This window comes from Caretta caretta, chromosome 14 (assembly GCF_965140235.1).
Source record: "Caretta caretta isolate rCarCar2 chromosome 14, rCarCar1.hap1, whole genome shotgun sequence".
Classification (NCBI taxonomy): Eukaryota; Metazoa; Chordata; order Testudines; family Cheloniidae; genus Caretta; species Caretta caretta.
In genome coordinates, this window is record NC_134219.1 from 2,365,828 (window position 1) to 2,393,101 (window position 27,274).

General features: G+C 42.7%; 1 protein-coding gene across 3 annotated transcripts in view; it reads left to right on the forward strand.

The window, feature by feature from the left end:
* Positions 1-2,879: 2,879 nt before the first annotated feature.
* The window catches only part of RPTOR (regulatory associated protein of MTOR complex 1), a 314,905-nt gene continuing 290,510 nt past the window's right edge, over positions 2,880-27,274 (forward strand). For 2 of the 3 annotated variants that reach the window (XM_048818846.2, XM_048818851.2), the window contains exon 1: positions 2,880-3,599. In XM_048818846.2, the coding sequence (XP_048674803.1) occupies positions 3,438-3,599 (162 nt within the window). In that variant the 5' untranslated portion in view covers positions 2,880-3,437. The remainder of the gene's footprint in view (positions 3,600-27,274) is intronic. The other variant, XM_048818847.2, reaches the window with a different exon arrangement.

Consider the following 27,274-nt stretch of genomic DNA (forward strand, 5'->3'; position numbering starts at 1 on the left):
ACTCGCTCATTTGCACCAGGCTTGGGAGGGTCCCTTTTTGACTGGGTGTTCTGGTTGAAAACCGGACACCTGGCAACACTAACCAACATAGTTATGTCAACCTAACTTTTAAGTGTAGATGAAGCCTAAGGCCTGGTCTACACTAGAAAATTAGATTGACCCAGCTACATAATTCAGGATTGTTAAAAATCCACACCCCTGAGCAGCACAGCTAAGTCAACCTCAGTCCTGGTGTAGACAGTGCTAGGTTGACAGAAAAATTCTTCCATTGACCTAGCTGCCACCTCTCAGGGAGGTGGATTACCTATGCTGACAGAAGCAACGCACCTGCCGGCGTCGGTAACGTCTACACTGAAGCACTAAAGCAGCGCAGCTGTGCTGCTGTGGCATTTCAAGTGTAGACAAGCACTATATCACACTCACGTACTCAAAATTGCGCCTATGTGTTGCTTAAGCCTTGGGCTGTTTGGGGGAAAGGAGGGAATGTCACCCTATTGTTGGGGACACTGGGGCATGGCCACTAGGTAACTCGAGGGGATAGAAGACCACGAGTGTCGATGAAGCCCCCTCGCACTCGGCCCAGGTGTCCTTGGCCCCCCCTCCTGCCTGGAGGCACTCGCAGCAGCTCTGCGTACTAGGCCCAAGTGTCCTTGGACCCCCGCCTGGAGGCACACACAGCAGTTATGCTGAGGATCTGCAACAATATGTTGCAGAGTCAGACTGCCTGAAACTAAGCAAGGCCACACAGGGCAGATATGGAAGAACAATGCTGAATAAAGCAGCTTTATGTATAGTTTAACAAATGATACAGAGAATCAGGAAACTAGCTGGGAACTGGATTGGCTGGCTATATGGATACTTGGGGCAGCTTGCTATTGGATAAGTATGCTGGGAAAAAGGATGTATAAAAGCCTGTGTAACTTCCTGCTCTGGGTGCAGGATTTGAGATTTTATTCTCCCTGTACATTTTTGCAGCTGCAAATAAACTTTTCTGCTTCTCCACCCCGTTGTGATTATTGGGTGTAGCACACCGGGTAACGAACAACTCAAGCTGTTGTTCAGCCTCTCGGCACTGGGTGCCGGCAACACTATGAAAAGCTGATCCTACACTTGACTTTTAGGGGCAGGGAAATTTTTTTTTTTTAAAGAGAAGCAAAGGAGGCACAAACAGTGGTTGCCCTTTAAGTTGTACTGCACACCTTTATTTTTAGACCCATTTCACCTCACCACAGGCAACCACACGCCACAGTGAGCATTCTTTATTGCCTTCAGCTATTGACATAAAAACGCTGACTTGCCTGAAATGCTGACCAAGACTCAGGGAAACTAAGGCCTGGTCTACGCTAAATATTAGATTGACCTAGCTACATTGCTCAGGCCTGTGAAAATTTTTATGCTCTGTGCGACTTGTTAGGTTGACCTAACCACCACTGTAGATGCAGCTAGATTGACAGAAGAATCCTTCCACCGACATAGCTACTGCCTTTTGGAGAGGTGTATTACCTACATTGATGGAAAAGCCCCTTCTGTCCATCCATGTAGGAAACGTTTACACTACAGTGGCACAATTGCAGTGGTGTAGCTGTGCCGCTGTAGTGTAGACATACCCTAAGGTTATATAGAAAATGGAACAAAATTTAGTGCCTTGCATAATGACAGATTTCAGAGTAGCAGCCGTGTTAGTCTGCATCCGCAAAAAGAAAAGGCGTACTTGTGGCACCTGAGAGACTAACAAATTTATTTGAGCGTAAGCTTTCGTGAGCTACAGCTCACTTCATCAGATGCTCCGATGGAGTGAGCTGTAGCTCATGAAAGCTTATGCTCAAATAAATTTGTTAGTCTCTAAGGGTGCCACAAGTACTCTTTTTATTTTTGAGAAAATGGAATAGAGACTCCTATGCCAAGCCCAGTACCTTCCTTCTCTTCCTCTTGAGTTAGATAGTGTGGTGCCCTTTTTGTGTAAATGGGCTTGCTTATGGGTGTGCTTCTGTTTCTCGTGGGGCTTTGCTGGGTGGGGATTTTGGAGGGTGATTTTTTTCGTGGGTGTTCAAGCAATGTTTTGGAGGTTCTGGGGAAATTTGGGGCCACGTTAAGAGTTTTGGGGTGTTTGGAGGATATTTTGGGTGCTGTGGAAATTTTGTTGAGTAGTGTTTGGGGCATTTAAGGGAGTTTGGAAGTCTGTTGTAGGGAGTGGGGATATTGGAGCTGATGTAATGACTATTGAACGCTTTTTTCGGGGGGGGAACAGTGAGGAGTTTGGAATGTTTTGGGGGGCTGCAATTAGGAGTTTGGAGCAATTTGGAGGGTGCTATGGGGAATTTGTGGGAATTAAAGGATGTTTTGGTTTGCTAGGGGTGCTGTAGGGAGTTTGGGGAGCTTAAATGTGGCTAGGATACTGTGGGGAGTTTGGAATATTTGGGGGAGTGTGGTGGGAGTTTGGAGTGTTTTGGGGATGCTGAAGGGAGTTTGGGGACTTAGAGAATGCTTTAGGAATAGTAGGGTGTATCGTGTTTTGGAGTGCTGTGGGGTGTTTTGGGGGCTGTGGGTGTGTGTGGGGGCTCTGGAGAGTTTGGGGTGTTTGGGGTTGCTGTGGGGAGTTTAGGAGTGTTTTGGGGTGCTGGAGGGCGTTTGGGGGGTCCTGTGGGGATTTGGGGGGAATCGGGGGGCTCTGGGGAGTTTTGCAGAAGGCTGGGGTACTTGGGGGTGCAGTGGGGGGTTTGTAGTGTTTTGGGGGTGGTGTTCTGGGGAATTTAGGGGTGCTGAGAGGATGTTTTGGGGGAGGGATCAGCCGTGACACGCCCACACCAGGGACTGGGCGGCGCCAGCAGGCTGAGAGGAGGCTCTGGTAACCCAGCCTCTCCCTGCAGTTGCGATCCCGAACGCGGCCGGCCTGGTTTGTCTCACGCGGCGGCCCGTCCCCGCGGTGCATTGTGGGCCGTAGCAATATGGCCGCCTCCTTGGTGTGCGGCTGAGGGGAGTTTAATTCTCCGGCGCTGCAAATCGGTTCCCCTCTCACGGGGGCCGAAGCCAGCCGAGCCGCCAGGGGCCCGTGTGCGTAGGGAGGAGCCGGGGGAGGGCACGATGGGCCGAGTTCGGCTCCCGCCCCAGCAGCCGGGGAGCGTGCATTGCCCGCGGGGCTAGAGGCCCGGTCCCCCCCCCCGAGTGCTTCTAGCGACACCTCAGCCCTCCCCGGGGTCGCGGAGAGCCCGGCCGGGGCTGCTGTCTGCGGACGCCCCCGAGGAGGAGACTCGCCGGCTCTGAGCCCCCCTGCCCCGCAGACACCTGGGAAAGGGGCGCGCAGAGCTCCAGCCGGAACACTCCCCTTCTACCTCTCAGAGCCCCGCCCGGAATAGGGACCCCACCGGCCCCTTCCTCTCCCCAGCGTGTGCTGGGCTGGGGATTGCTGAGCACTTGCCGCCTGGCCCCCTTCTCCCCTGATGGAGTCCGAGATGCTGCAGTCGCCTCTCCTGGGGCTCGGGGAGGAGGATGAGTCAGACCTGACTGACTGGAACTTGCCTCTGGCCTTCATGAAGAAGCGGCACTGTGAGAAGATTGAGGGCTCCAAGTCTCTGGCCCAGAGCTGGAGGATGAAGGACCGGGTAATGCTCTGGGGCAGAGGTTTATGTGTGGGAGGAGGAGAAGGATACGAGGAGGTTTTGGCCTTAGTCCAGGGACTGCAGCATGCTTTCGGATGCATCACTGAGTTTATTTGTTCCTACTAGTCAGGTTTTCTGTGGTCCCATGCACTTGTTGCATGACTACAGTGGAAGTGAACATATTAACAAATTATGAATGCTGGTTGCTATTCCTAATTATATGCATTTTAAACAGCTGCATTGAGTTTCTTTAAAACTGGTGCCCCTCCTGACAAAGTCGTGGAATTAATGACATCTTAAAATGGACTTCTCTGGATCAGGTTAATGGCAGGGGTGGCCAGCCTGGGGCTCCGGAGGCACGTGCAGCTCTTCAGAAGTTAGCATGTGGCTCCTTGTCTAGGCATCGACTCCGGGGCTGGAGCTACAGGTGCCAACTTTCCAATGTGCCAGGGAGTGCTCACTGCTCAACCCCTGGCTCTGCCGTAGGCCCTGCCCCCACTCCATCCTTTCCTGCCCCCTCCCCTGATCTGCTGTGCCCTCGCTCCTCCCACTCCCACCAGAGCCTCCTGCATAGGATCATAGAATCTTAGGGTTGGAAGGTACCTCAGGAGATCCTCTAGTCCACCCCCCTGCTCAAAGTGGGACCAATCCCCAATTTTTGCCCCAGATCCCTAAATGGCCCCCTAAAGGATTGAATTCACAACCCTGGGTTTAGCAGGTCAATGCTCAAACTGCTGAGCTATCCCTCCCCGTAAGAGCAAGGTCTGCTACCCTATCTTGGAGATGCAGTTTACTGCAGAACATTTACCTGTAGGTTCTGAACTATCAATGCTTCTGGCTGTTAAAACAAAACGAGGGAGGACACAGAGCCATTCTTGATTTTTAATTTTAAGTGAGTTTATCATCTTATGAGCCGATTCACCAGTGTTAGTGGTTCCCAATGGTTGTCCCAAAAGCATTAGTGCAAAATGCTCTGCAGCTGGAATAAAAATAGTCTCTAAAGCCACATGCCAGGAAACAGCTGATCGGGAGGTGAGAGGGAGGGCTGATCAGGTGAGCGGGGGGCGTGGGAGCTGATGCGGGGCTGCTGATGTATTACTGTGGCTCTTTGGCAATGTACATTGGTCAATTCTCGCTCCTTCTCAGGCTCAGGTTGGCCACTCCTGGGTTAATGGTGTGGACAGACAGTGCAGTATATGCAGACATTATATTCTGTGAAGTTGTCCTGTGGGGGGAGGGCTTAGACCCTCTTTGGGATGTTACATGGAATATATGAGTAATGCATTCTTACCAGAACAATATTAGGATCATAATATTTTTGAGATGGAAAACTCTCCATGTGACTCTCTATTGAGACTCAGTGTCAAAGTCGGGTGTAAGGGTCTTGATGCGGTTCCATAGAGGATTGCGGGATTTTAATCTAGTCTTTGGCGGATTCTGCAGGTCATTGTGCAGTGGGATCTTCGTGTTTGCATTGACATGGTCATTTCACACTAAGCCTTGGTCTACACTGTGGGGGTGGCAATCTAAGTTACGCAACTTCAGCTACGTGAATAACTTAGCTGAAGTCGATGTACTTTTAGACCTACTCACCGCGGTGTCTTCACTACAGTGAGTCGACTGCTGCCGCTCCCCTGTTGACTCTGCCTGCGCCTCTCACAGCGGTGGAGTACAGGAGCCGACGGGAGAGCGCTCGGGGATTGATTTATCGCATCTAGACTAGACATGAGAAATCGACGCCCACTGGATCGATTGCTGCCCGCACATCCAGCGGGCAGTGTAGGCATACCCTAAGAATGAGGGTATTAACTCATGTGTATTCCTGCCCAAACTTTGTTTTTCATGCACCAAAAATTATCTGTAGTTTCAATTGGATACAGTGTTCTTTATTTCCTGACCTAAACTGTTGTGTGGTGTTGTTGTGAACTACATAACTTGCACAGTTAGTAAAATGCATGAAGTGCTTTGGGATGGAAGTTGCTATAAGAAGAAAACAGGCTCATATGCTTGTCATTCAACGGTGCTTATATGCTTCTGTTTAACTTTCACGTTTATATGAAAAGCCTAATTGGGAAGTAAAATATCCCAGTGAAGCTATCAAAAAAAATATATATATTAGAAGTGGCTACAGCCACATGTTGGTGCTACTGAAATCCTCAGCCCTGTGAACCAGAGAGAGAATGAGAGAGTTGCCTTTGAAAACAAACACAAACTAAATGCCTGCTTAATTTGGGCATTGTGGTGGAGTGGAGAGTAACTTCTCATAAATTGCTCAAATAAATTGGTTAGTCTCTAAGGTGCCACAAGTACTCCTTTTCTTTTTGCGAATACAGACTAACACGGCTGTTACTCTGAAACTTCTCATTTTTTGAATCCCTTTTCCTTTCTGATCTTTCTTATCCCCACCTTATCTGTGAATTCTTTATGCCAAAGAAGATTTTTAGGTAAATGGAATTATCTCTCTCATTTTCCAGCTCAAATGTTCCAGAAGTCACTTAAAAAAAATAGTACAGTGTCAAAGTGAGATTTGTTTCATTATAGGGACGTGATAATTGTTTCTGGCCCAAATCTTAACCTACTGTAAAAATGCTACTTAAAAATAAACAAAACAAAATACACATCCACTATTTTCCTGATCCTGAAAAATGTTATCAGCTCTTCTAAAGAGGGCTGCATTTTAGACAAACTTGACTTGTGTCTGCTGGGAAACTGGGTTATCATTAATGACCCAGGTGGTGATGAATTCATGATCATATAGGTTGCTCTTAGTAGTTTGCTGCTTGTGCCTGTGCGCTTAGTTCTTGTGAGCAGGCAAGGTATGAAAAATACAAGAATCCTGTCTTCCTGCAGGCAAAATTTTTGTAAGTTTCCTACCTAGTTTTCTTACAAGTAAGCACAGTGGTGCAGCATAACTTGCATATTTCTGAAAACCAAAACACAGCTGATAGGCACAGAATTAAAACTATCTGCCTTGACATTCTCTCTTTAATGAAACATTTTGTGCAACTTCTGACATTAGAAATATAGTGCTACAGCACCAATTTATTGTGGGATGAAAGTATCTGTTAGTCTAGAATGGGTAGGCGGATTAAAGGTATTCTATATATAGTACACTTCTAATTTTGTGATGTTATATTTGAACAAGCAGATTGTAATATAAAGGGAGGACTGTACTTGTAGTCTAAGATTTTGGTTTTTTTTATATATACTTAAGTTTCACTACACCCACGTGTGGGTAGGCTCAGCAGAGAAGCAAAGGACTAAATGGTCTGTGGATCCTGAACTGTTTTGCACTAGAGGCTCTTTCCAAGTCAGTGTTACTGTGTATTATCAGAGCAGTATGTGAAAAGCTTGCATTACTACTGCCCATGCTATGCCAAGTCTGTGTTTGAACTAGAAGACTTTGATTTCTAGTATTGTCAGCTGGGCACCTTCCATGAGCACTAAATTTAATACTTAAAAAAAAAAAAGATTTTTATAATAAATGCATATGAATGTCCTATTGGAAAATAGTTTTTAGGCTTCTAATGAAGGCAGAAGTTAGTAGTTCAGCATATATGATTAAAGATGAAAAGTCCATCAAAATATAAGCAATTACAAAGAGTGGTGATTTCCCAAAGAGTGTTTGAAAGGGCAAGTCCATTTTTAATGTTTAATGCTAACCTTCAAAAAGTTTGAAAATATTTTTAGTTTGCCTTTTTTTCTCATCAGCTGTGGATTTTCCCTCCCTCCTTGTATTTTTGAATAAAGCTGGAATTAAGCATATTATTGCTATTAAATAAAAAAAAACAGTTATGTAAGCATCCTTAAAGCCCTGCGTATATATGGATATCTTCATCTGGACCATGTTTGTGGATCAGATGCGGATACAAATTTTATATCTGTGCAGGGCTCTAAGCATCTTGTCATACCAAAATGTTTGTACCCCAGCATCCTCTCTTTTGAGAACACAGTACTGGGAACAGAGTATGTCAGTTAATTGCTATAGAGCTGGTAGAGGGAATATGCACAGTTTTTTTGATTTTCAGACTGAAGAATAGCAGGTAGTGTTCTTGAAGCTATCAGAGTCAACTGCTGAAATCTTGGTTTGGCAAAGCAAATAAGGGGACTAACGTTCAGGCTCTAAGATTAGAACCCAAACTAAATCTGGCACAGAATGTAAAGCTCTGCTTGACCCAGCTGAAATCTCACTGTGTATCTTGAATGAGAGAGTAGACAGTTCCATATGTGTTTTATTTTTGAACTGAGGTGTATGATGACCATATCCCTCTCCTTGGATTCTCATTGACTACTGTTCTTTTATGAATCTTCTAATTTATCTTTCTCCCCTGCCTGAAAAGCTCTCTTGTCAGGGGTCAGGAATGAGACTGACCTGATCAAGGCTCCTGAAATCCATTCTCATTGGTTTATAGTATATGCTCAAATAAGAGTGGCTCCAAATCCAACTCTGTTTCGTCACATAATGATGTATACTATAGTCACAGTGAATGTCTAATTTTATTGAAAACTGTTTCAAAATGGTTACACTAATCATTGTGGGCCAGATTCTACTATCCCTCCTTATGCCAAGTGGCACCTTTCTCCTCCCTGAGAGGCCCCATTATTTTCAGTGGAGCTTTTCGTGGGGTACGGTGCTACTCAGTCTGAGCAAGGCTGGCCCTGTGTGACCGTAACTGCAGAATTATTGTTTATCTTATATACTATTATTTTAACTGAAGAGGGCAGGAGCAAATCTTGAACCATCAACTTGGGCAGTAAAGTTTTCTGAACCATAAATATTCATATATTTCAAGGCCAGAAGGGACCATTGTGATAGTCTGACCTCCTGTATAGTGCAGGCCACAAAACTTCTATTGTTGGTGCATCTACATTGAACTTTGTCACTTGTGTCTAGTGAGCTTTTCTTTGTCTTGGGATCAGTAATGGTTTGTTTTGTAGCATATAGATGGGTGTCACTGTGAATCTGATTAACTTTATCAGGTATTCTTTGTACACATCTGCCATTCATATGTGTCTAGCCGCTTTTCCTGCTAGAGTATAGGGCTATACTATGAACAATTGAAATATTGGATAATTTAATTTAGAAATTATTTTGTTTTGTTATCTTCTCTATTTTCTTTATCTCCCTTTGTTATCCTAAATCCCAGTAACTATTTTTGGTGTGTTTTTATTAGATGTCTTCTGCTTCTATTGCTTTTTTCCTACCTGTGTTGTTTGTTTCCTCAGCAATCAGCTGTGATCTCATAGATACTTATTATGATTTCATGTAGTGAATAAACACCAGGAATGGATCTTAAAATCTAGCTGGTGCTTCATTAAAGAAATTAACATTTATTAAACATTCAGTCATCCCCTCCATTCAGCTAACTGAAGTCAGCTCCACCCTGGTAATCTGTACATAAATTAAAACAAAGTGTAAACAATTGTAGGTGAATAGAGGGTAAAAAAATCTGAACCAGTTCTTATTGCCAGTAATTCACACAGCCCATCAAAAGTGATTGTTAAAGGTTACTGATTTATCCAGAAAAGCAAGTAACTTTATTTAAATACAGACCAGCTAGGTATTGTATAGAACACCTTTTCTGTGTGAAGCATTGTGAGATAGTGGTGTGGTTAATGTACAGGGAGATATAGCAACTGTTACACGCTTAGTAATAGCTCATGAGTTGTTGGACTTAAGAACTTGCTTTAATGAGAGAGAGAATGATGGCTGGAAGGCTGTGGTTATCCCTTTTCTTTTCAAGAGGCACCAAAGAATTTTAGATTCCAGCGTTGTAGAAGGGATCTTATTTTTAATGTGTTGAGAGCAATGTGTATGAGCGCATATGCAGGGGAGTTCTCAGTTTAAACCGGGTTTAAGTGGTGCATACTGAAGTCTCAGAATTTTTTTTTTGCTGGGAGGGTGGAATTCTAAAGTAGAATTTTAAAAAATGCTTAAGTCCCTTAGAAAGCCAAATCCCATTGACTTTCAATGGAGTTTATGCTTTTAAGTCACTTGTTGGAAGCCCAATTCCGACCCAAAGTCTTTGCTTAATTTTTTGAAGGCCCTACCTGTGCTAATAACAATATAATATAGCATAGAGGACACACATGTGTCTGCCTCCATGACAGGTCCCAATATGCTAATCTGATAGTTCTCTAAATTATATGTTTCCTTGAGAGCCACGTAATGTTTGCAGCCTTCACTTAATTTAAAATGTTTGGATCCATGTAAAAACCAGCAATAAGGGAAACAGTATACATACATACTGTATGGTTGCTGCTCTTTTTTCTTAAAAGCAGATTCATTTCAAACAGTAGAGCAAAGTGCATTTGTTATATTTCTAGTATCAGAGGAACAGCCGTGTTAGTCTGTATTCGCAAAAAGAAAAGGAGTACTTGTGGCACCTTAGAGACTAACCAATTTATTTGAGCATGAGCTTTCGTGAGCTACAGCTCACTTCATCAGATGTTGTGATGATCTGATGAAGTGAGCTGTAGCTCACGAAAGCTCATGCTCAAATAAATTGGTTAGTCTCTAAGGTGCCACAAGTACTCCTTTTCTTTTTGTTATATTTCTGTATCCATTAAGTAGATCATGAAAATTGAGACCTATTCCAGGAGTAGCATATTATATCTGAACTAGTGGAGGTAATACCTGTGAGGAGGTGGGGTATCCAGAATAACCAGATTATTATGGCATTGGGGTTATAGGTAGAATCTGAGAAATTACAGCTAATCAAAGGGCAACTACCTTTCCAGTGATGTGAGGCACAACTTTTAACTAGTCTCTGAGAGTTCATTTCTGACTATTATAAGTTTAAATAATTAGGGTAATAGGGCTTCCCCTACTTCCCTTGGGAGGCAATTTGACTGTCTAGTAAATTTCCCTATTAAGAAGTGTTCCCTGATATTCACCCTGTTTCTTAATTTCATTTCATTGTTCTGTTATGCCTCAAGTACTGCCCTAAATAATGTCTTCCTATCCTTTTGTGTCCTTCAGTGATTCCTGAAAATCCCTTCTCTTTCTTTTTTGCTTGCTGTAGCATACCCTCCCCCTATTCTCTCAATTTCATGTTGCAGCCACATTCATTTCAGCCGTGGGCCAGGCTCTTTGGTACCTATTGTGGTGTTTGTTAATCAGTTGAGGGGGCTGGTAGGCAGTCCTTTCCCTAACCTCTCCTCAGTCAGACTGCCAACTTTGTTCTCTCCTTTTCACTACAGCTTCCTTTTCTGGTCTATTTCTGCCTTTGATGGATTGGAAAGCAATGTTTGGCTGCTGGCATCATCTTGTGAAGCCTTGTCCAAGGGTAGATACAAATGGATGGTTTTTAAATTTTGAATTAAATATAGGTTGTTTTTTTTAAACAAACCTATTTAAAATTAAATTTGAAATTGACAACTTTATATTAAGGCCTAACCTTATTATAATCTATGAAAATAATTTAAATTAAATACAGAAACCCAGTATTAAGCAATATAGGTTTGCTGCTGAAGTTATGAAATCAGCCTACTGAACTGGAGGAAGTCACTGGCTAATCACCTGGAACCAGACTTTGTTGAAGTGCTAAATGAGCGTTTGATAGCAGTAGCCGGTGCAGAGAGAACATTTTGTTTCAGTTTATTCAGCTAGTTCAGTTCAATGACTATAGTTCATTCACAGTTGAGAAATAGATAGGGAGTTGAAAAAGCAAGAAAGTTCATGTTCCTCATCCAATCCATGCATGAAAGCTAGGTGTGAAAGGATGAGATCTTCCAGTTCTAAAACTTGTGTCTCTGGTCACCACGTGCATTATCATTTCAGTTCACTACCTATGAGTGATACGTCCTCTGTTTAATAAATCAATTAGTTTTAAATGCAGAACATGTGAAGCTTTTTTCTTATGTATCCAGCACATTTAATGTAGTTTTATTTAGCTAATAAAATAAGACTCAATTCTGTTTTTGTGCATTTTAATTGAATTCTAGTTTCCTTCGGAAAAAAAACTTGACAGAAATAAAAATAATCTAGTAAATATAGTATGAAACATTCGCCATTTTCTAAGATGAGCAAAAAAAAATTAAGAATGTGAATATATGTAAAGTTATATAATAATTTAAATAAATGTGTATAGATATAGTGTATCATCCTGGTTAGCAAAAAGAAGCATCAGTTTAGGGTAAAGCCTATATTTAGTTGGAAATCAATATGTTTTAATGATTACCAACTGAAGGAGATCAGCCTGCCTTCAGAAAAATAATGAAAACATACAAATACAAAAGAAGATTAAAATTGATGATTTTAAATTAAGGTTTCCTGCTTGGTGATTTAAATCATGATTCAAATTGGTGATTTAAAAGGCTTTGATTTAAATCAATCTGCCCTGCTTACCTATCCCTCTAAGCAGCCTTATCTGTTCCTATGTATACTGGTCAGGGTTCATAATTATCCTTTTGGTGGTGACGATGGTAGGCAAGAAGTGGCTGAAGTTCTGCAGGAATGTCTAGGAGAAAGTAATAAAAGTGTAGTGCATTATCTAATAGCTTTTGAGACTAGGTTACCTGAAATATGTTTTCCTCATGCTGTACTGCTGCAGTTGAGGCCAGTGGAGATGCTAAAGCTGGAGCTCCCTTGTTGTAAATGGGAGAAGTTTGTTTTCTCTCAGGAGCCTCACATTTGGAATTGGCTCCTATCCCTGGTCCTTCAGAGGCCAGGTCTGTTAGCCTTCAGAGTGTGCTACAAAACCCCTCTTCTCTCCCAAGCATTTGGAGAAGGGAGGAATGAGACTTCGAGAGGTCTTATTTGTGTTTATCTCCTGGTTTGTATTTTACACTGTGGGAAGCAGTCTATGAAGAGCTTGAGATAGAAAGCTTGTCTTCTGTAAATAACCAGAATGCACATTAGTTAGGGATGTAGCCAACAGCTATATGAGACTGTGTCTAATTTATCAGATTTTCATGGGTAAACAGAAAGCAATTCTAGACCACACTTAAAAGGGATGCTTGTGGATTCTTTCCCATGCCCCCAAATACACATACACAGAGGCTGTTAACTATCATAGTGAATATGGAAGTTGTCTCCTGCAGTCCCAAATTCAGGTCTCTTCATACACCATTTGGCCAGCTAGTAATCTTAATTTTACTATTAGTTACAGAAAATTATCCCACAAGGGTTTGGGAATAAGATGGAATTCTTTTTTTGCTGTGTAAGGCTTGATCTCATGATGCCTTGAAAGGGAAGCTCTTTGGAAGAGAGACATTGAGGAAGAAGGGGAAAACCTCTATCTCCCAATTTTAAGAGTGATCGTTGGTAAATGTAATTAAAATAACTGAATATTGTCATGTCCCCCTTTTCATCAAGAAGGCCTACTTTTGCAGAGGTTTTATTCTTCCTGCTCTGGTTCTATGGAATATGTGTGCCACCAGAGTGACACTGCCTTCATCTATTATTTATTTATAGAATTGTTTTATCAGAAGAGTTGGAATTAAGCTTTGAATGTTGAATTAAATCACATAGCTTTGGTAGCAAGTGAGTCATGAAACTTTATTAAAATAAAAGGATCTCAAATATGTTGGATTTTTACTGACAAGATCCTACTAAAGTCAGAACATTTAAATTGAGCCACATTTTACTTTTATTGATTTCTAAAATACACAGAGAGCAAAAGAGTTAGTTATACTGGTTTTATTTTAACAAGGTGTTTGTTTTTTTGTTTGTTTTTTTTTGCTGCTTTATAACCTGCACATTGAGAATTAAATCCTGCTTTTAGGAGAACAGGCATAGGCAGACAATTGGTTTTCTACAGAAATGTAGATTAACAGTGCTGCATAAGAATGCTCTTAATTCAAATAAATTTGTAGAGCTTAGCTGCTTGGTTGCTAAACGTTCCACATTTCACAGGAATACTAATGGAACATGGCAGCATAATAAGTGTAGTGGAGGGTTAGCATTGAAATTACACTTTGACTCATGTTTTATGTATGTTCATACTTAAATAATCTAATAGATGGTGGTGACCATTACTCCAGCTTGTAATAATCATTGTAAGTCTCCTTACACTAAGTCACATTTGTAATCAAACTGCGCAGAGTTTGCTCTCTGTGATCACTGATTGCACGCGCACAGGTAAACATGGAGTGCCAGCGGTGGGCATATTTTAATAGGCCCTGTGCTAGTAAATTAGACTGGGATCTAAATCCAAATGACTCAACTGTCTCCCTTAAATGAAGACAGATTCTTGATATTAGGAAGAAAACTCGCCAGAGTACTGGATGGCTCTGAGGACTGCTAATGGTGTGAATTATTTCACTTCCAGGCTAATGGTTGAAATCCATGTTAGTTCAATTATGGCAAAAAGTAGTTATGGCTCTTCAGTGACATTTGTAAAATGATTTGGTGGGTGACTTTGGCTGCTAGTGAACAAACATCCATATCACAGAAGATCACCACCAAAGCTGGCATGAATGGGGAGCCTTGTTGGCAGTCACATTATTGAAGCTATAGATTGAATCTCCTCTTTTCCATAGACATGATCACTCCAATTTGCGGCTGCTGTTGTGCACTGATGGAGTAGAGTTGGGAAGCTTGCACTTTCTGTTTCTGTCTACACACATTTTATGCCTAAAGAGAAAAAGGACTTCACTCTTCAATTGGAGCAGTTAATTCACACATTTTAGAAGAAAAGGGTCTAATCTTGATATGGTAGTAGCAATTCAAACTGGATAATCTCTGTCACCACCTCTAGAATTTTCCCAGTTCAATTGGGAGTTTGTGGACATACAAGTTTGAAAATGACTAATTCTATAATCCATAGTTTTCTCATGCATTTTGTTTAACATTTCCCAAATATCCCATCCCGTTGTTTACAATATAACCAAAAATTCCCTAGAGCTAGGCTAATGGCAGAGTTTTTTTGGTATTGCAATAAACCAAATCAGCAGTTTTTGTTTTCTGTCAGAGGCTTAATTGTCTGCTTCAGCTGGAAAGTCATGAAAACTCTTGCTTTAGCCCATATTGATTTCTTATATATGGGGCCCTACCAAATTCATGGTGCATTTTGGTCAATTTCATGGTCGTAGGATTTTAAAAATAGTAAATTTCATGATTTCAGCTGTTTAAATCTGAAATTTCATGGTGTCCTAATTGTAGGGGTCCTAACCCAAAAGAGGGGTTGTGGGAGGGGGGTCGCAAGGTTATTGTAGTGGGGTTGCAGTATAGCCACCCTTACTGCTGGCCTGGGTGCTGCCTTCAGAGCTGGGCCATCGCAGAGTGGTGGCTGCTGGCCAGGAGCACACCTCTGAAGGCAGCGCCACTGTCAGCAGTAAGGCAGAAATAAGGATGCCTCACTTATATAGTGAGTATTGTACTATATCTTATTGACACCCTTACTTCTGTGCTGCTCCCTTCAGAGATGGGCTGTTGGCCAGCAGCCATCACTCTCCAGCCACCCAGCTCCGAAAGCAGCAGTGCAAAAGTAAGGGTGGCAAGATATGGTATTGCCACCCTTAGTTCTGCGCTGCTGTTGGTGGGGCACTGCCTTCAGAACCTGGCCAGCAGCCGCTGCTCTCCGGCCACCCAGCTCTGAAGGCAGTGCAGAAGTAAGGGTGGCAATAACCTGTATAATAACCTTGTGATCCCCCTTCAGCCCTCTTTGGGTCAGGAGCCCCAGTTTGAGCAATGCTGGTCTTCCCCGTGAAATCTGTATTGTATAGGGTAAAAGTTCACAAAAGACCAGATTTCACGGTCTGTGATGCAGTTTTCACGGCCACGAATTTGGTAGGGCCCTACTCCTGTAGGAAACATAAGGGAGTTAATTTTAAAAATATGTATGCACAATTGTAAGTGGAAACTGTGTGTAATGGTATGCTTCATTTGTTTGCAGTTACACTGATTGTATTCACAATCATGTATTGAGTATACAAGGGAAGTGTGTAATTGTGCATACCTTTTCCTGCATGTTGTTTAAGATCAACCCTACTTGAAATCAGCGTTTGAACTCCATAATGCAAGTTCAGAGTGTACTCGTAGAGGGCCCTTCACGTGTTTGGTATAATCAACCCTTCAACTGCCAGCAACAGTGATGTATTGCAACACAATTTTACACTGAGGTGCTTGAAGAAAATGTGCTCGTACTTTCAAACTTCACACCACAAACGATGTCCCTTTAATTTTGAAGCTGTTATGCTTGCCCCATCCAGCCCTGTTCAACAGCACTCCTTTCTCCTCCCATGACCACCTCTCTGTGGCTCTATATCTGGGTTTCTTTGCTTTTTTAATTTATGGCATGTTGGTAATTGCTGAATAAAGGAGCACACGGTGGTACAGTTATTCAGTCCCCTTGCTCTGATCACCCTCGTTTTCTAGTGTCTTGCATGACCAGCAAACTTTACAGTGAGTTTCTTCTTCTACACTCGCAATTTGGAGTCAGATCAGACCTTTGGCTGTGCGTTGACTTAGGTCAACCTCTCAGTATAACGACTGACAAAATCAGTGACCCGTTCTTTGATTTCAGTATTTCAGCTCCAACCAATGTGGAAGGGATAAAAATGTAATTTTTAATTTACCAAAATCAATTGTTTATTTTACATAAATGGCCAAGAGACTTGTTCACTTAAACAGCTCCGTGAGAGTACTTGGTTCTAATTATACCTTCACCAAGAGTAATAAATTGTAGAAATACAGTACTAGTATGATGAAAATGAAACTGACATTAATTTGACAAGGGGCAGTTTTGGAAAGGGGAGAGATTTTAGTATTCATGAATGGCATAACAGCAAATTGTTACTGTTTTTGTTTTTTCATTCAAAAGGGTATCTGTTTCTATTGTTATGAGCTGTATGAAACCTTGTTATGGGTTGAGTTAAAATCTTGTTGATGGTAACAGAAACTGTGAGAGACTGAGGCAGGAAGAAAGCCACGCAATAGCTTGTAAGTGCACCATGACCCTGGAAAAAGCTAGAGAGTACTTTTGGGTCTGCTGTTGGCTAAGGAGGCTTGGGGCTATAAGTGATGAAACTGCTCCTTTTGTTCTTGGTTCCTCCTGTACTTGGAGAAGCAGGACTTTTTAAAGAAGATTGCAATAGAGAAAATATCAGACTCCATACATTTCTCCTTCCACCTCGAACATCTTCAGGGCACTGAAATTTGACTAGCTGCTAAGTTTGAAAAAGGGTACATAAAAAAGCATTAGCAAAGTCAGTACAAACTAAAATTTCATGCAGACAATGACTTGTTTATAGTGCTCTATATGCTATACACTGAAATGTAAGTACAATATAGTCCAATGGATTTATAATTATATGGTAAAAATGAGAAAATAAGCAATTTTTCAGTAATAGTGTGCTGTGACGCTTGTAATTTTATTTCTGATTTTGTAAGCAAGTATTTTTTAAATGAGATGAAACTTGGAGGTACGCAAGACAAATCAGACTCCTGAAGGGGGTACAGTAGCCTGGAAGGGTTGAGAGCCACTGCTTTACTCCCTCAGAATTTCCTCTAGAGGAACTAGAAATCTATTCTATTCCTTGCTGAAAGAGGAAGAGTATTTACTGCTTTTAATTATGTGAGTAGCTCTTAAATGCAATTAAAAAAATTCCCCAGTAAACCTGCCACGTCCAAGTTGCTTATATCATGTTCCAGTTTCCTTTTTTAATGGGGTGTCAGAAACATTCTGTGAACACTTCACTTCCATTAAACCTTTTAATTTTAACCAGGTGATGAGTTGTACGTCTAGGCCAATGGTTCTTAACCTGGGGTGCATGCACCCTTTGGGGGTGCGAGATGCCCTTTCTAGGGGTGCGAGACATGCCAGGTTTTTTTAGAAGGTAAATGATTGAAAACACAAATTAAACGCAGGCATGTAAGTACAACTACTTTGTTTCATCAAACCTATGTATTTATTAACATTATACATTTAATGATTACTGTAATACACAAACAAAAAATATATCTAGGTTTAAAGAAGTGACCTACTTCAACGATTTTTGATAAGGGGTGTGAGAATATATTTTGAGAACCAAAGGGGTGCAGGCTGCAGTAAAGGTTAAGAACCACTGCTCTAGGCAAACCATAAACACGGGCTAGACATGGTGACGAGACCTCTCTTTGCTGTGGTGTATGATGCTGATTCGGTAGGTAATGGGGTATGCCCAGGGCCTGAAAAGCTCCTTGATTCTTATTCCGGTGGAAGGTGCTTGTGCTACCAGTTAAGTTAAACTACAGAGCTTACAGTGGCACAGCTGCACCGCTGTAGTGAAGATGCTCTAAGTGGTTCTCAAACTGTGGGCTGTGACCCTGTTTTAATTGGTCACCAGGGCTGGTTTAGGCTTTTTGGGGCTGAAGCCCAAGCCCAAGCCCAACGCCATCGCCTGGGGGCCAAAGCCGGGGGACTTCAGCCCTGGGCGCTGGGGCTCAGGTTACAGGCCCCTTGCCATGGGCTGAAGCCTTTGGGCTTTGGCCCCCCACCTGGGGCGGTGGGGCATGGGTGGGCTCAAGCTTCGGTCCCTCCTCCTGGGGTCGTGTAGTAATTTTTGTTGTCAGAAGGGGGGCACGGTGCAATGAATTTTGAGAACCCCTGCAAGCTGAGGGGAGAGAGCTCTCCTGTTGACTTAGCACTCTCCACACCGGTGCTTAGGTCAGTGTAATTTATGTCACTCGGGGGCGGGGGGGAGGGCAGGGTGGGCTTATTCACACCCCTGAGCAACATAACTTATACCATGTAAGCTGTTGTGTGTACATAGCCTTACTAAGGCCATGTCCCTCAATACACAACTACTTAACACAAACTGTCTCCTCTTCTCTCTCACCAATTAACTGCTTCCCTCCCACTTGAATCAGTTCTTGCTCCCGCCATATTGTGCATACTACTGACTGAATTCTGTGCTTCCCTACTCCCCACCAGCTAGTGCATTCTTGTCCCCATACCCTCTCTGAAGGGCTCCCCTGGGGGTTGCCACTCTCCTGGGCTCATAGGAAGCCCTTGGTAGTAGATCTCTTCTTTATATGGGCTAGTCTGTTCCCTGCTACCCACGCCTACCAGAAAAGTGTAAAAACTGTGGTCACTCTGCTCCTTCCTCCCCTTCTCTTAAAGGACAAGGAGCAACACCTATGTTGCTCTTCTTCCACTCCTCACCTTAAAAACAACTCAGTGATTCCTGGGCTACTTGCTTCTTTTCTCAACCCTTCTCTAGAGAGAAGAAGCTAGCAACTCACTGGCCCCATATTCAGCTTACTTGCCCAGGCATCCTTTCTACTCTTCTTGGACAATTGAGCTTTTAAAGAGCTGGATATGCTGCACTGTTTCTGTATTAAATGGTGTTGAAGACCCAAATGGTGTTTCCTGTGATGCAAGGAAACAGAGAGCCAGATTGGCTGTCTAGTTCTGAGTTGACTTTGTTTTTGGACTTTACCTTTCCTCTGTAAATTCCCTCTTGTATGACCATAGCTATTGTAAAATGGATTTTATTTAACTAAAGCCAGTTTGGTCTGGGATTAACATTTTCCTCAACAAAATTTTTTGTGGATGCTTTTTCTTTAAAGGATTATGAAACCTTCCCTGTAAACGTTGTTCATGTCCACAGAGAAGTTATGCGGTGCAATAACCTGCTCCTGTTTTATTATACAGGAAGGATTTACAGTTGGCAGAGTAATAAGTCTGTATCTTTGGCACTTGGCAAAATGTGTCCCTTCTTAGTTTTCTTGTCCCAGTGGTTTTTGCCAATGACACCTCAGCCAGTATTTGTAACTTGCGATTTTTTGCTTAGTTTTGTGTTAGTATGAGCTACAGCAGGAAATAGCTGTTCTTAATGTAACTGGCTGTATAGTCTGCAGAACAGCAAAAATAAACAATCTCCCAGGAATGTGTAAACTAGCGTTTGTGTTAGAAAGTGATAATTGGAATGTTTTTCTTCCTCTCTGTATATGTCTTGGTATCTGGAGCCTGATTTGAGAGACGAGGGAGCAATGTGCAGCATAGCTTATGCCTCCAAGAGCAACTGGACTATCTTTCCTCATGGTCAAGTCAGAACTCTTCTTCCTTTCTCTCCTTCCTTCCTTCCAGGGGTAGGTCAGCAGCAGGAAGTTAAGACCCTTGAAGTGCCCAACTACTTGTGTGTAATTTGGGAGAAAGACACTGCACCGTCCTGGGGAGCTCACTCAGTTATCACTAATTTTCTTCCTCTCTACTCCGCGATTTAAGTGCCTGGATTAATTTGGGATTCATGCCTTTCTCCTGCTTGCTCTTCTGAGCTCAGAATACTAGCCTGTCATTTAAAGAACTAGTCCTCCCCTTTAGACACTTCCAACTATTACTCAGGTTCCCATCCAAGAGGATAAAACAGTCCCTGCTTCATGATGCTTCCTGTACCCCGTAAAGTTCTGTGACGTTATCAGGGATATAGGGAGCAGAGAAGAAGTGTGGAGGATAAATTAAGATACTGAGTGCACCAGAAAGGAGATAAGCATTGGAAGGCTAAATGAAAATAGTGGGTTTTAAGGACAGATCTGAAGAAGGAGAGGAGGTTGCTTGACACACAGGAGGATGGAGGCTATTCTAAACATAATGGGTGGTGGTATGAAACTTGTTCAGAGTTGACTGAGAGGCAGAGACAGAGTAGTAAAAGCAGAAGATTTAGTGGAGTACAAGACAGAGGAAGAAATGTGCTGAGATGTGGACATGGGAGGAGTGATGTAGCCCTCAGAAAAATAGATTCATTGATTATAAGGCCAGAAGGGACCACTGTGATGATCTAGTCTGACCTCCTGTATAACACAGGCCAGAGAACTTCCCGTAATACATTTGTTTGAATTAGAGCATATATTTTAGGAAAACATCCGATCTTGATTTAAAAGTTACCAGAGAATCCACCACAGCCCTTGGTAAATTGTTCCACTCGTTAATTACCCTTACTGCTAAAAATTTCCAATCTGAATTTGTCTAGCTTCAGCTTCAGACGTTTTATACCTTTCTCTGATAGACTGAAGAGCCCATTACCGATCTTTTGTTCCCCATGTACGTATTTTATCAGTGATATTAGATTTTCTTCCAGGTCATTGATAAAAATGTTAAATTGTATAGGGCCAAGAACTGCACTGCAGAAGCCCACTAGAAACCTACCTGCTCAATGATGATTCCTCATTTACAATTACATTGTAGCTTGAAAGCTTGTCTCTCTCACCAACAGAAGTTGGTCCAATAAAAGATATTACCTCATTCACATTGTCAGACTTGTCAATTAGCTCGTTTTAATCCATTTAATGCGTGCAGTGTTAATTTTCTATCTTTCTAGTTCTTTAAGATTCTGTGCAGTACCAAGTCAAATGTCTTACAGAAGTGTAAATGACATTAACTTTTATCAACCAAATTTGTAATCTCAAAAAAAACCAAACAAATTTGTTTGATAGGATCTTTTTCCCATAAACCCATGTTGATTGGCATTAATTATATTACCCTCGTTAAATTCTCTAGCGATTGAGTCCAGTATCAATGATGTCAGGCTGATATGCCTATAATTATGTTGATTGTCCCATTTATCACTTTTAAATATTGGCACACTAGCTTTCCTGCCATCCTCTGGAACTTCCCCGATGTTCCAAGAGTTACTGAAACCAACTTTAATGGTCCAGTGAGCTCATTGGCCAGCTCTTTTAAAACTCTTGGATGCAAGTTATCCAGACCTGCTGATTTAAAAATGTCTAACTTTAGTAGCTGCTGTTTAATGTCCTCCTGAGTTACTATTGGAATGAAAAGTTTCATTATCATCATCACAATATACCTCATTTGATTCCCCTCCCCACCCCCATACAGAACAGAAATATTTATCAAATGCTTCTGCCTTTTCTGCACTGTTTCTGACAATGCTACCATTTCCATCTAGAAGTGGGCCAATAATAATGGTAGGGTTCTTTGTTCCTAATATAGTGTACTTTTAAAAAAACCTGCTGCTGCTTATCCTTAACTTTGTTGGTCATAAATTTCTCCTTGTGACCTTTTGCTTCCATTATTAATTTTTTGCAATTCCTAGCTTCTGTTCTATGTTAATTACTATCTACTTCTCTCTTCAATTTGTTTTTATATAGCTATATCTATTGTGGCATATTGCCGGCACTACTATGATGGGTCTCGCACTTTCTCTTCTTGGGGGGGGGAGGTGGGTTCAGGGCACTGTTTCTTGCCCCTGAACTGTGGTATTAACTGCCCCACTAGTGTCCTAGATGAGGGGAGTGGAGAGGGAGGGACCCGGGCCTGCCCTCTACTCCGGGTCCCAGCCCAGGGGCCTTAGGGATAGCGGTAAACCACTAAAACTAGCGGTTCCTTCCCCTGGGCTACTTCCCTCTCCTGCCCTTCAGCTTGTGGGGCTTCCTGCCCTCCCTCTGCACAAGCCAGGTGTCCCTTTACCTAGGGTCTTGGCCTTCTTAGCCCACCGCAGCACTTCTCCAAATTCTCCTCTGCTTCAACTCCTCCAAACTGCTCTCTGCTCCAACACCAATCCACTCTGCTTCAACTCCTCCAAACTGCTCTCTGCTCCAACACCAATCCACTCTGCTTCAACCCCTCCAAACTGCTCTCTGCTCCAACACCAATCCACTCTGCTTCAACTCCTCCTCTTGTCTGATTGAAGCAGGGTTTTTTAATTATGTGACTGGCTTCAGGTGCTTTAATTATTTTATAGCAAACTTTCTTCCCTCTACAGGGAATAAGGCTCCCTTTTAACACTCTCCTGCTGCCCTCTGGCCAAGCTGTATCACATAATATATAAATAATGTACTTCTTATAGCTACCCTTATTTCCTTACTAAGCCCATTTGTTTTTTTTAACTAGTGTGGCCTTCTTTTTGATTGTGGAAATACGGCGTTTGGGGCATCTAGTGAAATGTTCTTAAACAATTCCCAATTATTCACAATTTTTTCCATTTACATTCTTTCCCCCAACTGATCTGACTCATAATTGTTTTCAGCTTTGTGAAATTGGACCAGTAAGGCACCACATATGCAGTATGTAATACCAAGTTAGACTTCATTCTGATTGCACATAACAAATGTGATCCAGTCAGGTCAGGATCACTTGTGCCTAAGTTACCACTAATTTTTAGTTCTGTCATCAGTGCCTCTTTAGCTGCCCAGATGAGGTCCAACATAAAATCCCCCCCATATTGGATGCAACACCCCTAGAGTTAGGAAATTGTCATCTATAATATTTATGCATTCTGAGGCTGTTTTAGTAGAGGAAGCATGAGACCTCCAGCATATGTCACTCAGATTGAAGTCCCCCAGGGTACGATATCTGGCTCCAAGGCTTTTGTCAGTGACAAATAATGGACACTTTCTCCCTTATGAACACAGAAGATTTTAAAAATTGTGATCAGTGTCAATAAGCTTTGTTGCAAAAGTTTAAACTCTCCCTGAAGCATCTGGGAGAAGGTTTTGGGACATTCTGAAAAAAGGGGACTGCTGAGATTTCAGTTCAAATTAGGGATTATGTAAGAAAATGGGGAACTGGTTGTGGGGAGGGGGCAGTTACTGTCATGCTGTATCCCAGTTTCAGGGCAGCAACCCCAAGCTGGTTGTATGTTCTATAATTAACTTTCACTAACCCAGTAGCAAGTGTGAGCTCCTAAAGCACTATAACAGTCTTACCATGGAGTCACAGACCGTCCCCTTGGGCATTCCAGTGTATCTTGCCAGCTTGGCAAGCCGGACTAGGTGTTCGATGGTCATTTTACAACAGTGATCTTCAGATGCAGGCTCACGAGATGTACGTGGCTCTTCAATGCGTCTCCTGCGGCTCTTTACAGCACGTGCTATTGAAACGCCGTGTGATTGAATTATTAACCCACCAGGAGGCTGTTCCTATGTTGTTAACCAATTGTAGTTGATAAAAAGACTGACCAAGTATTTTTATTTTGCTGTAAGAATAATATATATATAATATAAAAACTAAATATTTACCCGTCATACTGTTTAAATATGAATATATAGTACTGTAGTAAATGAAGCAGTGAATTCTTTGGGGTAATGTTGATCACTAATTTGGATGGAGTACACCACTGCAACAGGAGAGCAGGAGAAGCTGCAGCAGGAGAGGGATGGAGTGCATCTGGAAATCCAGCAGCTTGCAGATCAGGAGCAAAAGGGAACCATCTTCACCAGAATAAGTTGAGAGGCTGCTGCCAGGGCGGGGTGGGCAACGGGGTGGAAGACCCTGCCTGCCTGTCTGACTTACCGATGGGACACACATTCTCTTCCAAGAGAAGATGAGGAACAATGCGTTTGGGATGTTACATTGTTCTCTGTGATCTGAACTCTCCTGCGCACAATTAAATATAAAGAGCATAAAGTTGATAGATTGAACAAAGTGTGTTTGTGTTGACTGCTTCACAATTGCTGTGTGCCCCAGAGGGAGTTAAATTGTAAACCAGAGGCTTCATATCTTGGGGTGGAATTCTGGGAGAGGAGTACTCAAGTACTGAGGAGTCCGAAGGGTCAGCACTGTGCCCAGAGGGGCTGGGGTCTGGACAGTGGGTTCCAATGCTTGAGGGGAGGGGGACACCAGATAGGTATGTGCCTAGGGACGCTGAGCGTGGGGGAGTGGCTGGACTCCATTCAGGCTCCCGGAGCTTGAAACAGTCTTGGGAATCCAGAGCAAGAGGCCTGGATTCCCCTCACAGCAATCCTAGAGTGTGACCAGGAAGAGATGCTCACTAGGATCTGTGACTGATGCCATCCAAGCTGTACAGCCTCGTGGGATGGGAAGGATATCCAAGCAAAAATCATGTGGACTATCTTCAGCACCCTTTCAGGTTCCCTGAAGTCATCCATAATCTGTGAGATATCCCATAATACATTGTCTTTGGTGCCGATATGCGTCGTTACTGGTGAATTGTTGCCTGTCGACTTCAGAAGCCTCTCCAATCTTAGAGTGATGTCTAGGCTCTGAGAAGACAGCTCGTCATCTTGTAGTCTGGCTGTTCCTTGCAGAACATTCTTTTCGTTCTTCTTAGTATTGAATCCCCAACAAGGATCACCTGTCTCCCTTGTAGGATTGAAGCTCTCTTTGTAGGCTAGCTTGATTTTCTTATTGGTTGGGCTGAGCAGCCATCCTCGCGTGTATCCTGTACATCTTTCCATTCCATTTGACCAGCTGGCTCTTCAGAGATATTTTCTGCAATTTCCGCTTTGAGGACCTGACGAGGAGCTTACACTTCATACACAGAAAGGAAACCATTGCAGTGAACCAGAGATAGGGATGATGCAGTGGAAGGTGTCTTTAGCTGTGTCATTTTGCATTTTGGGTAAAGGCTAGTGTGGCAGTGTAAAGGCTGAAGAGCAAGAGGTTGCAGTTGTCAAATATTAACTTGCTTCATGCTGGTTTCTTTTCCTCACTGGCTGTCACATCTATTCATCTGGAGCCAAGAAACACCAATTTGCTATTACTAGACTTGGGGTATGTCTTCACTACCCGCCGGATCGGCGAGCAGCGATCAATCCAGCGGGGGTCGATTTATCGTGTCTAGTCTAGCGCTCTCCTGTACTCCAGCGCCGCGAGAGGTGCAGGCAGAGTCGATGGGGGAGTGGTAGCAGTTGACTCACTGTGGTGAAGACACAACGGTAAGTTGATCTAAGTATGTCGACTTTAGCTACGTTATTCATGTAGCTGAAGTTGCGTAACTTAGATCGATTTCCCCACCCCACCCCCCGCACCCCCCGTGTAGACCAGGGCAAAGCAGTGTCATAAAAGCATTGAGATTTCACTGTGCCAAAAGGAGTGGATAAGCCTAATTGACACTGGAGTTTTTAATCTTCAGTTGAGTGGTTCTGTTATGCATGATTACCTTGGACCGCTGCAGGCACCTTCAGAATCTGAGCTCAGTGGTTCACATCTTACTGGTTAATAGTATTCCCTTATGTTCAGAACAGGATCTTGCTGAGCTCAGAGCAAGTAAATAGGAAGTGTATAAGTGTATGTTGCTTATCGATTTCTGCTGCTAATATATCTATAATACCAGTCCAGAGAAGTGCTTATGAAGTAAACGATTAGTCTAGCAGTTAAAAATCTATTTTATTATAAGCTTTATTTGCATTAATGAATGTCCTTGAATTTTGCTTAGTAGCTGATTTCATTGGGTAAATAAAAGCACAGAAGTGGCGAGTGTGTTGGACATGAGTACACATCTGATGAAATTCCATGCTAGAAGTGCAGAAAACTGAGGATAAAAAAGAGAAACAAACACTCAAAAGGAGCTGATGCAGGAATCTAGCGCATGCTGTCAGCATCGTCACAGCAAGAACTGACCTTTTGGGCTACAGATGGCTGCAGAATACCGGCAGGGGCATATGAATTATTAATATTAAACTTAAAGTTTTTTCTTTGTAGTCTATTAAATTTTATCTCCCCAGAAAATTTGTTCATAATTTTATATATGGCTTTTCTCAAACTTTGTATAAAAGCCTCCTTGAAACTGAGAGCTGTTTCCTTGAAGAATTTCTTTCCCTTGTAAATACGACTGTTGAGTTGGGGAGGCTTTGTGTGGGTTTGCACGTGCCCCTTGTAAATTTATCTGACCTTTAGGCCACATGTAAGCGAATCTCCATTATTAAACCAGAATATGGGCCAGATTCTGCCTTGGCTTGCGTTTTGTGCAGTCACTCGCCCTGGTGCAAGTGAGTGTAAACTGCTACCAAATCAGAATGGCAGCATTTTGCGCTCATTGTGCACTGGCCTAAATGACTGTACAAGGTGCAGGGAAATTGAAAATTAAGCTCTACGTTTCTAGGTGCCCTTTTTTTGAAAGAGGATTGAAAATTTAAACCAACTGCTGGGACTGAAAGGAGCAAGCAGTTGGGTGAGTCTGTGTCTGCAGCATATTTTCCTTCCCTTTACCCACTCTTGATATAATAATGAGTCTGTTAAATCTGGGGTGTCCCAAGGAATCATCTTGTTATTCCTCTTCAAAGTACTTAAGCTGGCTTTATGCATGGTGATGGAATTGTGGTGACTAAGAATCGCTTTAAAATGGGGATGGATCGGGAAAGAAAAAAATGTTTCTTTGCCCTCAGAGTGCTTGCTTGTTACAATTTTCAGCCTTATCCACAACCGTCGTGACGGGAACTCCCCTTCTTCGTTCCTTACTCGTAAGCTAGGAGCTCACACTTGGACTCTACCACCCGCTCCTGCAGTGTGACCAAGGTGCCATTGCACTGAGTAGGTGTCTACAGATGCTGCCTGTCTGGTCATAGCTCAGAGCGTAAAGTGCCTGTATTGATGGGAGCTTAGAGTTCACCCCCACAACCACCCACAGCAAACCCGATATGAATTCCCCCACCTTAAGAAGCAGTAGGGACCCATTCTTCACATCATCCATCAGTCTTGCAGCCAGAGGCCACAGGGCAACCCCCTTGCCATAATTGTTGCTTGGAGGAACTTCTGTCAGTTAGGGGAGTGACTTAGAAGAGTCTCCATGAGGTGCTGGGGAAGAGAGCATTATTGCTTGAGAGTGGTGTGGAAGGACTGATTAATTGTAAGGGAAAAAGGAGGAGTTTACTGGCTTTTTATTTATTTACTTACTTAGAAATTGCAGTGTGTATGGGACAAATGTTTTACATAGGGAAAACTGCAAATGTTGCCCACTGTTAAAAAAAAATTTCAAGGAGCCGCTTAATAAAATTTTAGTCACATCACCACAGAGGCTTGTTGGAGAGTTACTCATGGAATGCTTAGCTATTC